This window comes from Piliocolobus tephrosceles, chromosome 10, assembly GCF_002776525.5.
Source record: "Piliocolobus tephrosceles isolate RC106 chromosome 10, ASM277652v3, whole genome shotgun sequence".
NCBI classification, from domain to species: Eukaryota; Metazoa; Chordata; class Mammalia; order Primates; family Cercopithecidae; genus Piliocolobus; species Piliocolobus tephrosceles.
In genome coordinates, this window is record NC_045443.1 from 78,276,141 (window position 1) to 78,291,440 (window position 15,300).

A 15,300-nucleotide genomic window follows, 5' to 3' on the forward strand; every position below is an offset into this window, starting at 1 on the left:
CTAATTAGCCAAGTATGTATTTTCTTAGGGTAATTCTGAATCTAGGTTGTATCACCCAACTAAGCATTGGCTGTCTTATAAAGCTGATTAAGTTTTCCTTCTGTGTTTTCATCCACGTAGTAGATTAAGACATTAATAGACATTAATTTGAAGAGCATCAAGAACAAAAGCTTGTGTCGTAATGCTACTTCTCACATGGTTATGGAATTAGGGTACAATAGCTCAATTTATTTTAATTATTGATGGTGGGGTAATGAATATAAATATACTAGTCTTGTGTGTTTTCTTAGATTCAGCTTATGGAAACTACCATGTCTCTTTCTATCTGTTATTCATTCCGTAACTTACCAAAATACCATACTTAGAGATAATGTGGGATCCTACTCTTTAATAATGATAAAATCCATTGATTGTGTAATTATTGGCTACCCCACACTGTATTAGGTAGCTGTACATATATGATATTTAATTAGCAGGATCAGTGCAAGACTGGTGGTATTAGTCCATTATTTTAAACTAAAAAGTACAATTTTAGAGAAGGCAAAAATAGGTAGCCAAGTTGGGATTCAAACTTTGGTCAATTTGACCACAACACTACTCTAAGGACTTTGCTTCTGTCTCTGATCTGACAGAATGTCTCACGGTGACCTTTCCCACATAGCCTTCTCGGGAGGCATTGTGGTGAAAACTCCCATTCCCTTCAAAAACTAATCCTCACTGGGGACCAGGAGCACTTGAACAGTAGATGGATAAACTCCAAATATTTCTCCTATCTTGATTATATCTTTAATTTCATAAGACCAAAAAAATACCTTTATAAAAATAATAATGAAAGTAGGAGAAAATGAGAGACAATCAAGAAGCAAATAAAATTTGTGACCCAACTTTCTTAAAATTTTAACAATTGTGACTCGCCTAATGGCCATAGGTACTTATATTGGTTACAAATTTCATATAAGTTTTCAAAGATGTATCAGTTTATACAACATAGTTTTAAAACATTGATTTTGTTTTACAGCAATTAAAGGACTGATGCTGCCTATAACCTTTTGCCAAAATAAATCTGGTTTGATCATTGTGTATCATCAGTCAGGACAGCCTGGGTAATGCTGAGGTACAATAATCTCTAAACTTTGGAGATTTAGAATAACAAAGGTTTATTTCTTGCTCAGATTATATGTTCATAAAAGGTTAGCTAGAGTCTATATTTTTTATTTTCTCATTCTTAAACTCAGACTGGTTGATAATTTATCATATAAAACTTACTCATTGCCTAGCAAAGGGACGAGAACCTGGCAAATCATTTACTTACTCATAGGCTCCTATGAAGAAGTGAAACATATAGCTTCTTCCACTCACATGTGATTAGCTAAAGCAGTTATCATAACCATAGACAGCTTTAGAGAGGATGGAGAAATTCAACTGCAGCATTCACAAAGAAGTAGAGAACCAGGCCAGTTTTGAAATCCTACTATCACAAAATGACAGTCATTCCATATAGGGTTGATTTATTTTCTTATTCTATAGTTCTACTACTTTAGAAAATACTAGCATTCAATTTGCTGATTAGCCAAAAAAGGCAGTTTTTGGTGATTATGACATTTTGTTCTGCATTTTTGCTTCAAACCTGCATATAGCAGTTATAAATGTGCAAGTAAGTCCTTACAACAGACCACTGTTAGCAGTATGTCACCCTCCAGGTCAATGAGCACGTCATCCTGAAAAGCAGGAGCATGAATAATTCATTTTACAACTTGGAAGATGATGATAGTACACAGATTGTTATTTTTTTTTATTACTTTGGTTGCCACAATAATTCCTTTGTACTCTGTATTCTTTGTATTAGATGTCTTCTTAAAATATGATCTCTTATACATTTATTGATTTCTTTCTCTGAGGCACAAAGAACATGAAGTTTTGGAGCAAAGTCTAACTCTTGACAATTGAGATATTTGCACTGCAATTCAGTTCTCTTAGGGAATTCTTTTATTCAAAAATCAATATTTCAACCCTATTTATATGTTTAGGCTAATTCAACTAATTAATACAGTGTGAAGCTAAAGCTTGAAGTCACTTGAAATCACAGAAATGATCTTTACTGAGAATATTGGTACCATAAAATATTTATTTCATCTCTCATTCAAAAACTTGTGTAAATGTGCTCTTATCAGCCAGCACATCTCATTATAGAAAAGTAGTATCATGTGTCAGCCCATTTCTCTGCCATGTTCTTTAAAATCACTTGCACAGATTAGATGCAATTTAAATATTGATCAGGGCTCTTTAGAGATCCTTCAGCAATAAAACATGACTAAGAAAAGCGTTGCTTACCACTGTCTGTATTCTGTGAATAAAGATACGTGAGGATTTGCATTCAAGTGTAAGTTACTTCTTGACAGAGGAATGCCTTTCTTAGTTGTACATGTCGATGATCTTCCTTCAGTACTGACCTCAGCATATACTTCCATGCTTTCTTACAGGTTATAGAAAAATATAGTTAAGGGAGCTTCGAATCTCTTTTAAGGCCATCTATTTCTAGTTAAAAAATTAAAATTTTACCAAACTATTATTTTCATATACGTGCTGCACATATGCCAGGAGCTGATTCAGTGGTTTCATCCAAAAGTAAAGCAAAATATGGAATTATTTCAACATATAATACTAACTACTGTTATGTAAGGCAATAAAAATATTTTTGGCAAAAGCGTGTCCTGCTTTCTTTTTTGAGCATAATTTGTGTTTTACAATCTTGTTGGCAAAAGTGTGACCTGCATCTCTTTTTGCTCTGCTGAGTGCAACTAAGAATGATGCCACTGTCATTTTTGTTCTTTTCTCTGTTTTGCATGACAACATTAATAACTTTCACAAGGGAAAGTATTAACTAGCAAATATTTCTGAAAAACTCAGATAACCACAAAGATTCTGAGCTTTATTTGAATAAAAAACCAAAACTTCGAAGTTTTTTTTTTTTTTTTTTTTTTTTTTTTGCCAGTATTACAATCAGTACCCAAGACACCAAGAGAGTAAGTATTCTAGGCTCACTAAATGTAACTTTGAGACATTTATTATCATACTTTATAACTGCACTTTTCTTTACTGGCATTTGGTTTCACCTACCTGGCAACATGCATTCATATTTTATATTTTAATTGAATAACTTTTCACTAGAAAGATTCATAATATTATTCAGAATCGTTGTTTATATATTGCTACTATTATTATTTCCCACAGCAAATGTAAATCAACACAATAAGAATAATAAAGAAAATTCCAAACTTAGCAAATATTAACAATATCATATGAATGGCATAAAATGTTAGCCAAGATGAAGTAATCTTTTACAATTCCTGTATAACGTGCATTGTCTTTAAGAACAAAATTATTACTAAGGAGTTTACTGTGAATATAAAATTAATCTTACTAGTTCAAATTTATAAAATGTAAGGTAGATAAATTACATCATCTGCTTTCCCTGTGAAAATGCCAAACTGTCTATAGATCAGTTATAGACTTCTATGGACTACCAATGACGCACACACTTTACCACGGGAAGAGTTTGTTAGATGGATTTATAATGCCTAAACAAAGCCCCCATATTTACTTTCCATTTTAATTTCATTCTCATTTTCCTTAGCAAACTCTTAAAAAAAAAAGAAAAAGAAAGAAAAAAAGGCTGGTGTGTTTATTTGAACAGATATCCATACCACATTTATATTTCCAGACCCAACTTCTCCCCCAACCTTCAGATTTAGATGCCTGTTAGACATCTTTGCTTGGATATCTCAAAAGCATCATCAACTTACTAGGTCCATTATGGAGTTCCTGGATAGTCTTCTGCAAAACTAGTCCACTTTATTATAACATCATTCATTCAATTGTTCAAGCCCAAACCTAAGATTCAATAGGGTCTTCTTTCTTTCACATCCCATATCGCCATCCAGTTCATTAATAATTTCTGTTGACTTTGCTCTAAAAAAATATATCTGGAATCAGACAACTTCCCATTTTGCAGTGCTGCCACCTTTGTCCAGGTTTGCTATCATCTCATCTCTCACTCAATCTACTCACTACTTAATCACTAGTCTCTCTTTGTTTCTACTTTTGTACTTACACTTGTAGTCTCATCACAGCATCCAGACACACATTTTCAAAAAGCAAATAAAATCAGGTCAGAACTCTCCAGGGTCTTCCTATCATACTTAGAAAGAAACACAATGTTCTTACTATATGGCCTGCTGGACCTATGTGTTCTCCTCTCCAGCTCCCTCTAGAGAGGCTACCTTGCTAACTCTACTGCACACATATTAGCTTTCGGTTTTTGAACTTGTGATTTCTTCTGCCTGGAATACTATGAGCCCTGATATTTGTGTGACTGTTCCATTACTTTTTGCTTTCTCTTTTTCATTTATTTGCTTTTGTTCCTGGCCACATTAAATAATAGAGCTTCAACCAGACCTCTCTAATCCTGCTTATTTCTCTCCAGTCTTGTCACTCTGATATTGCATTGTACATTTATTTATCATAGTCTTCTCCCATTAGACTGTGAGCTCCATGGTGGTAGACACTCTGAATTCATCATAAGCCACGTACTCAATGAGCAGAGGTATATATTTGATGTATCCTATCCTTTGGTTACTTCTGTGGAAAGCAGAATGCTAAGACATAAAAGAGATGGTAGAATCTCTAAAATGGAAAAAAAACGGTCACCAAATTTTGGGGCAATGGCACTCTGTGAAGGAAGAAAACAGAGTATAGGAAATTTGGCCTTGGTCTACAGAGTGAGCACAGGAGTGACAACTGTAATCAAGAAGACGCACATGCAGTTTTGAGATATTTTATACCTTTCCCACTGAGGGGAAGCTAATGGCAAATAATCCGTATGCTGAGAAATTTCCTTACAGCCTTCAATCAAATTCATAGGTTAAAACTTAGAGATGTTATTATGGTTATATACTTAAGCTGTGTTCAATATTAACAAAAATTAAATAGTGAACACTTCACCTGATAAATATTTAGCACAAGCACAGCATAAGTCAACAAATTCCAACAAAGGTCAAATTTTACATGCATTGCATAGGCACCAGTTTAAATCTGTAGTGAGAAGTTTTGTATGTCTTTACCTTGATCTTTCCTGCCTAGTGACTAAACTAGTATTGTTGAGGTAAAAGAATATACATTAGCCACAAGAAGAGTTGTAAAGAGAAAGGTGGAGTGACACAAGCATTCATGAGAGGTGCCTGCCCTATGCTACAATAAACTCTCTAGGTAGTCATTGGTTTCAACAGACTTTGGAGAGAATAACAGTAGGTAATCCAACACTGAGGACTTTTGGGAGGGCAAATGGATTTATGGACTTTAGGTTCTAACTAATGAGTTATTACTTGGTTCCGGTTGGGGAAGGAGTAATGGGTTACCAAGTAAAACAATATAGTTTATAGATCTCAAGTGACTTATCTTGTAACCAATTAAATTCATTAGTTGAATGGTCAATCCCACTCAAAGTCAATACAAAATTCAAATAGTCATTTCAACATACTTATTTCACCTTAGTCTTCTTGAAACCATTAGTGAAGAAAGGATTACAATGTAGATTTGTTAGAAAGACATACCAGCCTAACTGTATATTTTCCATCATTGCCTTAGACAGTAACGTTTGGTCAGTAGGAGATTACTACTTCAGATTTACCTGGGAAAGAATTAATTGTATGTTCTTTTTAGACAACTTCAGCCCCTATTAATGTTAACTATTTCTACCTGAATTTCTAGGAGGCTTCATGTGACCACTAAATAGCACACACTACATGCAACAGTCACCTGCTAGGCAGCCCCTTCATTGGTACCAGAAGATCAACGTTTGGTTATATGAATGTATAAATCCTGGCTGGATCTAATTTAGCAGGCTAAATTATATTTTATCATCTGTCCAAGGAGCTAAAAACAAAAAATTAAAATGTAGTTCCAATCTTAACAATTTCAACTGTTTGTGTAGAAAAGACATGTTTTCTATGAAGAAGACATATGGTTGAATTTAGTTACTAAAATCTTAGTGCCATACCTCTCGAATAGCTGTACAAAACTCACTCTGAAGCACTTTTTTGAGGGATTGTAGCTTGTGCACTGGTACTTCTCCAGATTCCTGTAGTTTTTCCAGTAATTCAATTGCTCTTGCAACATCTGAATGAAAAAAAAAACCAAAATAGAGAAACCTAGAATAAATTGTATCTCATCAGCTTATAGTACTATTATTCCAATTGCATGATGACATTGAAAAGAAAGTGGAATTAAATTGCATGATCAGAATTTATATGCATAGCTTATTGGTCTCATCGTTTGGTTAAAGGTCATTTTAACTTGTTCCACACATTTGTCACTTCATACATTTTCTTTGATGGGATTTCATGTAATTTGTGTCATACAAATGAGTTTGAATATTATGTCAGTAAAGAAGAGCTGGACACATGTCTATTATTTATTCTGATACTGCAATAACAAAACTAATTCTGTCAGTTTTACCTCAGAAATGCTTCCTTTCAGTTCAACTTTTCCTCTCCTATTTCAGTTTGTCATAGCTACAACGTTACATGTATTACTATAATGAATGGATGGCTGTGCATCTCTGCAGTTTGTCTATAAACTTCTTGAGGGTGGGAACTTGTCTGGTTTGGTTACCATTGTATCCTCAGGGTATGGTATATCATAGTGAATAAAATTAATGTACTTTTCCCATTTCACTGCCATTGGATTATTCCAGACCCTCGTCATCTCTCCTCTGTCCAATTGGAATTATTTCTTCTCCTACAGCCTCTTCAAATGGTCCACAAAGTTATTTTCCTAAAACAAAAGTCTGATCATGTGCCCATCTACCAGCCTTTAGAACAGTACTAAGCAAGAGTTTTCAATAACAGTTATTTTAAATGCTTCTCTTTCATTTAACAATATCAAAGGTTCATGTATCAAGAAACATGTAGTCTTTTATAGCCATAAACTTTAAAATTCCCTGGATTATTTCATATTGCCAAGAGAAAATAATTCAATAAAGGGCCATTTAAAAATACTTACGGGTGAGCTCTTCTATCCTTGTGGCTATAGTAAATAACTCACTGAAAAACCACTTAGGCATTTATGTTATAGGATATGGGGTTTTCGATTCCTAAGTGCCCAGCTCCAGAAAGCATCCTACATCCCTGCCATCAGCTCATAAATTTATCCATTCACCCATCCATCCAGTAATTTGAGTTTCTGTTATTAATGCTTGGTGCCAGCTTAACAAGAATATGATACCCCCTTTCAAAGCTCACAATCAAATGAGAAAGAAATATAATAGCACAGCCACCTATAATAAAATTGTTAGCACCTCAGAATCTGGGTGGGGTTAGCATAGGTGTATGTATCTAACTGAATAAAATAACAAAAAGTGACTTTGATGGAGACTCTCTTTGAAGTAGTCATTCTGATTGCCAAACGTGGGCCAAAGTAGCACAAATCATTGAATCAATGTGACACTGCCAGTTTCTAAAGTCTACCTTTTAGTACATAAACGGGAAGTCTACATAGTCCATTGGACAAAACCAGATACTTCCACAATCAATAAGCTGAGATTTTATGCATTTCTAACTGCAAAAAATACTCTACCTAGGCTGCAGTAAGCCATGATTGCACCACTGGACTCCAGCCTAGGAGACAGCGTGAGACCCTATCTCTAAAACAACAGTAACAAAAATTCTACCTAGATGCCCATGGATGCATGGAACTCTCTGAGCTCATTTTTTTTCCCCCTAAAACTCGCTCTTCTTTTCCTTTGTTCCATATTTCCAAAAATTTCTTCCCCCAAACAAGTCATCTTCTCAAGCAAAACTATGTTGTCTTTCACACTCCCCTTGCATGCAGATAGTCGTCAAGTGCAGTAGATTCTATCTCAGAATTGCCTTTTGTAAAGAGCCCCATCACTCTCAGGGAAGTCTTCATCATTTCTCACGTGCAGTACTGGAACATCTCCTAACTGATCTCCTTTAAATTACTCTTCTTTTTTCAGCCCATCCGCCACATTGCTTCCATAGTAATTATCCTGAATGGTAAATCTAATTATTATTCTCCTGCACGTAAAACCTTCCCTGGCTTCCCACTCCCTACAGAGTAAAGTTCAGAAAACTTAGGGTTACATATAAGGCCCTTAACAGCTTACTTCTTGCTCATCTCAGAACACCTCCTCCTGTCCATCCTACAGTGGGGCGATCCCAATTTTTTGCTGTTGCTAGGACATGCCACAGAATTCCACCCCTATGCCTTGCACATAGCATTCCCCGTTCCTGAAATTCAATTCATTCGTTCATGCAGTAGTGCTAGCCCTGGGCTGTGCACAGGAGACAGCAGTGAAGGAGATAGCTCCTTTCTCTTGCTTTCATGGAACTCACAGGGTTGAAGGGGAGGAGTCATAGACATGCAATAAAGTGGGTGTGTTCTATAAATGAAGCACTACAGGCTTGTCCATGGATGTATAACAAAGACATTTATCATCATCAAAAAGTCAAGGAGGATCTATTTGTGGAAATAACTGCTAAGCAGAGTCCTAGGTAGGAGGTGTAAGTGGAGAAAGAGGGAAGAACGTTCCAGACAAAGGGAATAAATGCAGATCAAAGGCTTTTTAAGAGAGTGTGGGATATTCAAAGAAATAAAAGGCGTTTATTATAGCTAAAGCTGAAAACAGGATGAGAGTAGCCAGGGATGAGTGGCGAGAGATGAGGTAGACAGAAATCACATCATGGTGAGTGTTTAAGGCCATGTAAGGGCAGACTTGGCTTAAAAACCATCTCCTCAACAACGTCTTCCCTGACTCTCTGAAGCAGCTTCAGTTGCTATCATGTCTGCATTTCTACAGCTCTTTGTTCACTCATCTGTTACAATAATTACTACCCTCTGTTTGCAGGTACATCTCCCTCCTTTATCTCTGTGAATATATACACTTCTTCAGATATCAGAAACAAAGTATCTTATTCATTGCATCCACAGAATTCCACATCTCTGTGTTTTAGTACATATCATCCTAGGATGTACCTAACATCTAGGATGTACCATACATTTTAGGATGTACCTAACAAATATCAAGTGTCTAATGCACATTTGTTGAATGAATGATGGATTAATTGATGTGACTGGCTCCGGAAGGCAGGTGTTAGAGGTCTGTGTCTGCATGAACCTGTAACTTGTCGTGAATCGACAACTCCAGATTATTATCAGCTTTGCCTGGATCTGGACTAGAAGAGAAAGGCAAGCCTAAATGTGCAGGCTGAAGAGTATTAGAGACTACACTGGGTGAAGTCCAACAAAATTGAAAATGATACTAACCTGAATATTTTTAGTAGTTCTCAACCTGGGCTGTGCATTGAAACTATCTAGGGTGCATTTAGAAGTTACTTATGCCTTAGACCTATGCCAAACAAATTAAACCAGAATCTCCAGAACAGTGGTTTTCAGCCTTAACTGCATATTAAAATCAACCAGAGAGGCTTTAAAAAACACAAATGCCTAGGTTGGTCCCAACTGGATAGTTTCTGATGTGATTGGCACAGAGTGGGGGGCTGGGCATGGGGCTTTTTAAAGCCCTTCAGGTGATGCTAAAGTGTAGCCAGGGTTGAGAACCTCTGCTACAGATTATTGGTTCTTAACACAAATGTGTTTAAGAATCACCCAGAAGAGCTCATTGAAATGCAGATGCATAATCCTCACCCCATTTGAGAAATGTTGATTCAGAAGGTGTAAGGATAAGTCCCCAGAATATGCCTTTTAAGTACATGCTCAAAGTGATTCTGTAGTTGTTAGTTTACAGATCCCAGAGAGAGAAAAGTGAACAAAATGATTTTTTTTTTACATTTCTTTCATTCCAGAATTCCAGAAACCGTTGTACTCTCTAGTATTCTTTAATACAGTCTGTAACATGGGTACTGAATGGGATTCTTTGAGGAGTTTCAGAATTATTCATAAAAGCCCACAGATGACAGCAATTAGTGTTAAGGAGGTCGTTAGCAAAGGCTGCTGATTGGAATCACCCGTGAAGTTTTTTTTTTTTTTTTTTTTTTTTTACCTGATCTACTACCACAGACCAATTAAACCAAAATCTCTAGGAGTGGAATCTACTAAACGAGTTGTTGGTTTTTTAATTTTTGCTTTTCAGTTTCCAGATAATTTCTAAGACCATATTCTAAGCTGAGAAAAATATTGTTCAAAAAAGAGCCATCAAGGAAACCAGACATGTCTCCATTAAGACTCATGAAAGCTGAGCCAACTCTTTTCTATTACACCACAGGCCTTTCCCAGTCCTCATAAGAGGGCATTGGGAGATGATAGAAAATTAAAGAATTGTTAAATCATTAATTTGACACAGTACTGGGTCTTTTGCTTCTCTTCCAATAACTAAGTAAGGAAGGCTCTGACAGAAACAATTGTAGCTACTGGGTGTGCCTGAAAGAAGGGAGACTAGCATCTCTTTCCTGGTGGCACAGGCAATGAACTTGGTGACCCGCTTGCCCTCTCTGTCTGAGCAGAGGGAGACAGCTGAAAAGCAGTGCCCATTGGAGCCTATACCATCTTGGGGTACCCCTTAAGCCATCTACTGGGTGCCCCTCCAAGGGAGTCTTGCAGTATAATGTCAGGGATACACAGCGGGTGGTAAAAGCCAAAGGAAGTCTGAAAACCTGAAGTGGGAAAGATCAAGTTCCTCCAGCCAGACCTAGCCGTTTTGGAAACAAATAGGTGGGAGTGATAAACGGATATGAGGCTGGAGTGTTAAACAGCATTCTGATTCCCTTAAGTTCTGTAAGAATATCAGAAACCTGCAAGGCCAGGTTCCAGAAGGAAGCAAAAGAAGGCTTCAAGTCAGCAACATACTTTTATTCCTAAATCTATTGGAATAAAGTGTGTGTGGTTTATTTATAACAGTTCCCTTAGGTTCTTGTTCAGAACCTCCTGATGCTTGTTTTATGAAACACTTCCAGCACATTTGATTAGTAACAGAGAAGTTTGGGTTTACTAGTATAACTCAGATCAAGAGGAATAATACATAAGAACTGGAGAGGCTGCCAGGTAAGCACAACAAAAGCAAGAAGGATTATTTTCCTAGAACCTACTCCTATTGTCTACCACTTCTGAAGAATACCACTCTCTCAATGCATAAGGCAAATACTTGCATATTACACTTGCCCCTTTGCTCTCCCTCACACTTCCCATTCCATTAATCCTTACTCCTAAAAGCAATAATAACCGTAGTAAACTTTTACTGAACATCTATGATATGGACGTCATTGAATGCTAAGAGCTTTGCATTTTTAACCCATCTTTATCCTTATAACAATCCTTATAATGCCAAGGAAAATATTGAGAGTTTAAGTAATTCACTAACAAGTAGGAAATCTGGGTTTCGAATCTAGATCTGAGTGATTCTAAACCCTGTGCCTATTATTTTTTTTTTCAATCATGGCTTTACTTTTAGAAGCTTCTTCTTTGACATTCAGTAGTTTTACCATAGCTCTGTACGCTGTAGGCTTTCTTGGTCAGAGGCTGAGTTCTTAATCTTTCTCTCCTCAATAAAGATTCACCTTTATTCTATTTATCAGTATACCTCTGACAAGTAGTATTCAATGATCATCAGAGTCACCTGGAGAGTTTTACGTGCTAGCCTTCACTGCCCAGTGGAATCACCTGGGAGCCCTAAAAACACAGATGTCTGGATCCTGCCTCCTCATATATACCGGTATTTCTGACTTCCTCAGTCTGGAGCATGGCCTGGGAATCAGGATTTTCAGGCACCAGTGAGTATAATCTATAGTCATGTTGTGAATCACTGATGCCCTGAGGTACACACTGGGAATCCTAATAACAATGTTACTTCTAATACTCATTACTGTCACATATAGTGTTGACTATGTCCTTGTTCTAAACATTTTACTTCTCTTAACAGCACTTGGAGGTAGGTATTATTATTATCCCTGTTTTGTAGAGGGGGAACTCAGATCCATAGAGTTAAAATTGCTTCTCCAAGGAAATAACTCGTAAGTAGTAGAACTAGGATTTGAGTCTAGGCAATACGGCTCTAGAATCTGGGCTCCATTTGAGATGTGGCTTAGGAATCCAAACACTTAAAATCATTCCAGGAACTTCTCCTTCTCTAAGCTAATCTGATCAACAAGTCCTTGCTTGAGGTTCTTAAATTTTAGTTAACATACAAATTTACCCGTGGACCATTTACAGGTGTTTTCCCTTATTCTCAGGGAGTACATTCCAAGATCCCCAATGGATTCCTAAAAACACAGCTAGTACTAAACTCAAATGTCCTCTATCAAAACATGATTGCGTTCATGTCTTCTACTCACAAATTTAATGCCTTTTCCATTGTAACTAAGCACCTATGCACTGTGGCCATAACTTGCAGTTTAAGGTGCTTCACCGGCATGAATTTCTTTTTCCTTCTTCACAATTTCATGGATAGGAGATTCATTATTACAGCAGATCTTAGTGACCTCAGCATCTGACTTTTTTTTTTTCTTTCCCTATTAAGTCGATCTGTTTCACCTTTTTACTTAAAGGAAGCACTTTATGGGTTCTCTTTGCCATATCCAAATTGTCGGCATCACTGTTCTTGCACTTTGTGGCCATGATTAGTAAAATAAGAGTTGCTTGAACATAAGCACTGTGATACTGTGACAGTTGAGCTGATAACTGAGATGGCTTCTAAGTGACTAACAGGTAGGTAGTGTATGGATATCCTGGACAAAGGGAAGATTCGGGCAGGATGGACTGTGATGGTGCCAGATTAGAATGGTGCACAATTTAAAATTTATGCATTGCTTATTTCTGGAATTTTCAATTTAATAATTTTGGATTGCGATTGACTGAGGGTAACTGAAATTTTGGAAAGTGAAACTGCAGAAAGCAAAACTACATATAAGGGGATATTAAAAACTGAGATTAAAAAAAGAGAGGCAGAAGTGGAGCCTTAAAATCTGTTCTTTTAGTACTCATCTCAGATGATTCTGATGCAGGAAGTGGTTCACAAACGCACTCTACAGGTCACTGAGTTTAATACATAGTCCAGAACGAAGTGAGTTAATGGCCATCATTTATTCAGTGCTTACGTGTCTTACTTAGATCACCATTTAGCATTAAATTAAATAGTAAGTAAAATCCTTACTATTATATCAAGAGATTACTCTTATTTATACTACACAGTTAAAGAAAGATAAAAACAACTAAGGCTCAGAAAGATGAATCATCTGGCCCAAAGCTATAAAGCTAACAATGGAGAGGCCAGAATCCAAAACCAGCTGTGTTTGACTCCAGTGCCTGCACTCTTGTTTATTCCTCTACCCTGCCACAGAAAAGGGATTCAAAATAAAACAATAAAGATATGGCAAGTTTATTCTTTAGATACAGCAACATAGACCATTGTGAGCTTGCGTAAAGAGCTATAACACTGCTAAAAGCCTCATATTACATTACAGTATTACCAGTGTGTTTATAGTGATAACAGTGGATCATTGAAAGATGATCACAACATCATCAATTGCCTGATAGTAAAGTTCCACATTGTCAAAGACTTCCTTCGAAATAGCTGGAACATTATAAACATTTAGCACTATAAAATTCCCTCTTAACACTGCTTTAGCTGTGTCCTAGAGATTCTGGTATATTATATCTTTGTTCTCATCAGTTTCAAATAATTTCTTGATTTCTGCCTTAATTTCATTGTTTATCCAAAAGTCATTTAGGAGTGGGTTCATTTCCATGTAATTGTATGATTTTGAACAATTTTCTTAATATTGATTTCTATTTTTATTGTTCTGTGGTCTGAGAGTGTGGTTGATATGATGTTGGTTTTTTTGGATTTGCTGAGGATTCTTTTATGGCTGATTGTGTAGTTGATTTTAGAGTATGTGTTATGTCTGGCAAGACTGTTGAATAGAATTGATTGTATTAAATCACATTTTCATATTCTATTTATATAAGTATTTGTATTCACTAGTTAACAATGATGCTACGTCAAACTCTATTTGACAACATTCAGAATTCTTACAAATATGAATTCTAAGAAGATGAGGATTTAAGGAACTGGACTCCATCTTTTTATAATGATTAAATATAGTTGTCTAAGTGAAGCAGAAAAGAACAGAAGGGTATGACCTGAAAATAGATTGGAATTCATTTTATTAGCACTCATGAAAATTTTTAGGGAAGTCATTTTTTAAGCTCTCTGGGGAAGATATTTTAAAGTACCTTATCCAAACTATAACAGTTTACATGCAGACAACCTTTTTTAGAAATGAATATGATGAGCACTTATGCACTACCTAATTAAGTACAGTAGAAGTACAGCTGTAGGAATAAAATAAAACCACTATGTAACAGATTAGCAATATGATAAAACTCAACAGTGCACTGCTCGCTTCCCATCCTGTCCATCCACACTGTTCCTTATTTACATTCCATCTATGACTTCAGTTGATTTCAGATTCAGCTAGGTGAAAAAACAGAACACCTTTCACAGAGCTTCAAGTTTAACTTAATTTGAAGTATATGTATTTTACCTTTTCTTCCCTAATTTCTTATCTGTCTAATGATCTCTCAATAAGAGTTAAATAATTATTGCTGGCATGTTAAAATGCAAGGCACAAACATATACCAGTTATAACATTTCCCTAGCTTAGTACATAAAAAACAAACTACCTTTTATATTGGTAGTGTTCCATCTGTGCGCATTGTAAAAATTGAGAGATTTTTCCCTGTAATTATTATCAGTAAATCCCAGTTCCCTTTTATAGCATTCAGGGAATTGGAAGAGAAAACCTATCAGGAAATTGCTGAAAAGACACCCCATCAAGTTTTCTGGGTGTTTTCGGAGCGTTTGTTATAAAGAAACTACAAATTTAACTTTTCCTGTCCTCAAATACATCCTATACTAGCAAATGGATGAATATTTTTATCTAAACTGACACTTTGATATACAATTCTGCTGTAAAGCTCCTTAATAATGTTTCCTCTTTTATCTTATCACTGCGATATCATACTGTCATCCATTTTCTTCATTACTTTGAGAGTTGTATGATGAGGTCAGTGTGGTCCTATCTACATCTTTAAGGGATAATTAGAGGGCAAAGTAAAGCTTGATGTTTGCAGAAGTTGTTATGGTGAATAGTACATCTATTTTGTCGAGAACATTATTACTACAGGGCAGTATAAGAGATTATTTATAGTTAATTTTTGTATATAGTGAAAGGCAGAGGTCCAGCTTCAATCTTCTGCATATGGCTACCC

At 36.1% G+C, this 15,300-nt stretch overlaps 1 protein-coding gene across 2 annotated transcripts in view; it reads right to left on the minus strand.

The window, feature by feature from the left end:
- The window catches only part of LIN7A (lin-7 homolog A, crumbs cell polarity complex component), a 148,431-nt gene that overhangs the window by 96,930 nt on the left and 36,201 nt on the right, over window positions 1-15,300 (minus strand). Inside the window, exon 2 of one of the 2 annotated variants that reach the window (XM_023201855.1) lies at window positions 6,056-6,174. The exons of the other annotated variant lie outside the window; for it this stretch is intronic. Within the exon in view, the coding sequence (XP_023057623.1) occupies window positions 6,056-6,174 (119 nt within the window). The remainder of the gene's footprint in view (window positions 1-6,055; window positions 6,175-15,300) is intronic. 2 annotated transcript variants of the gene reach the window in all.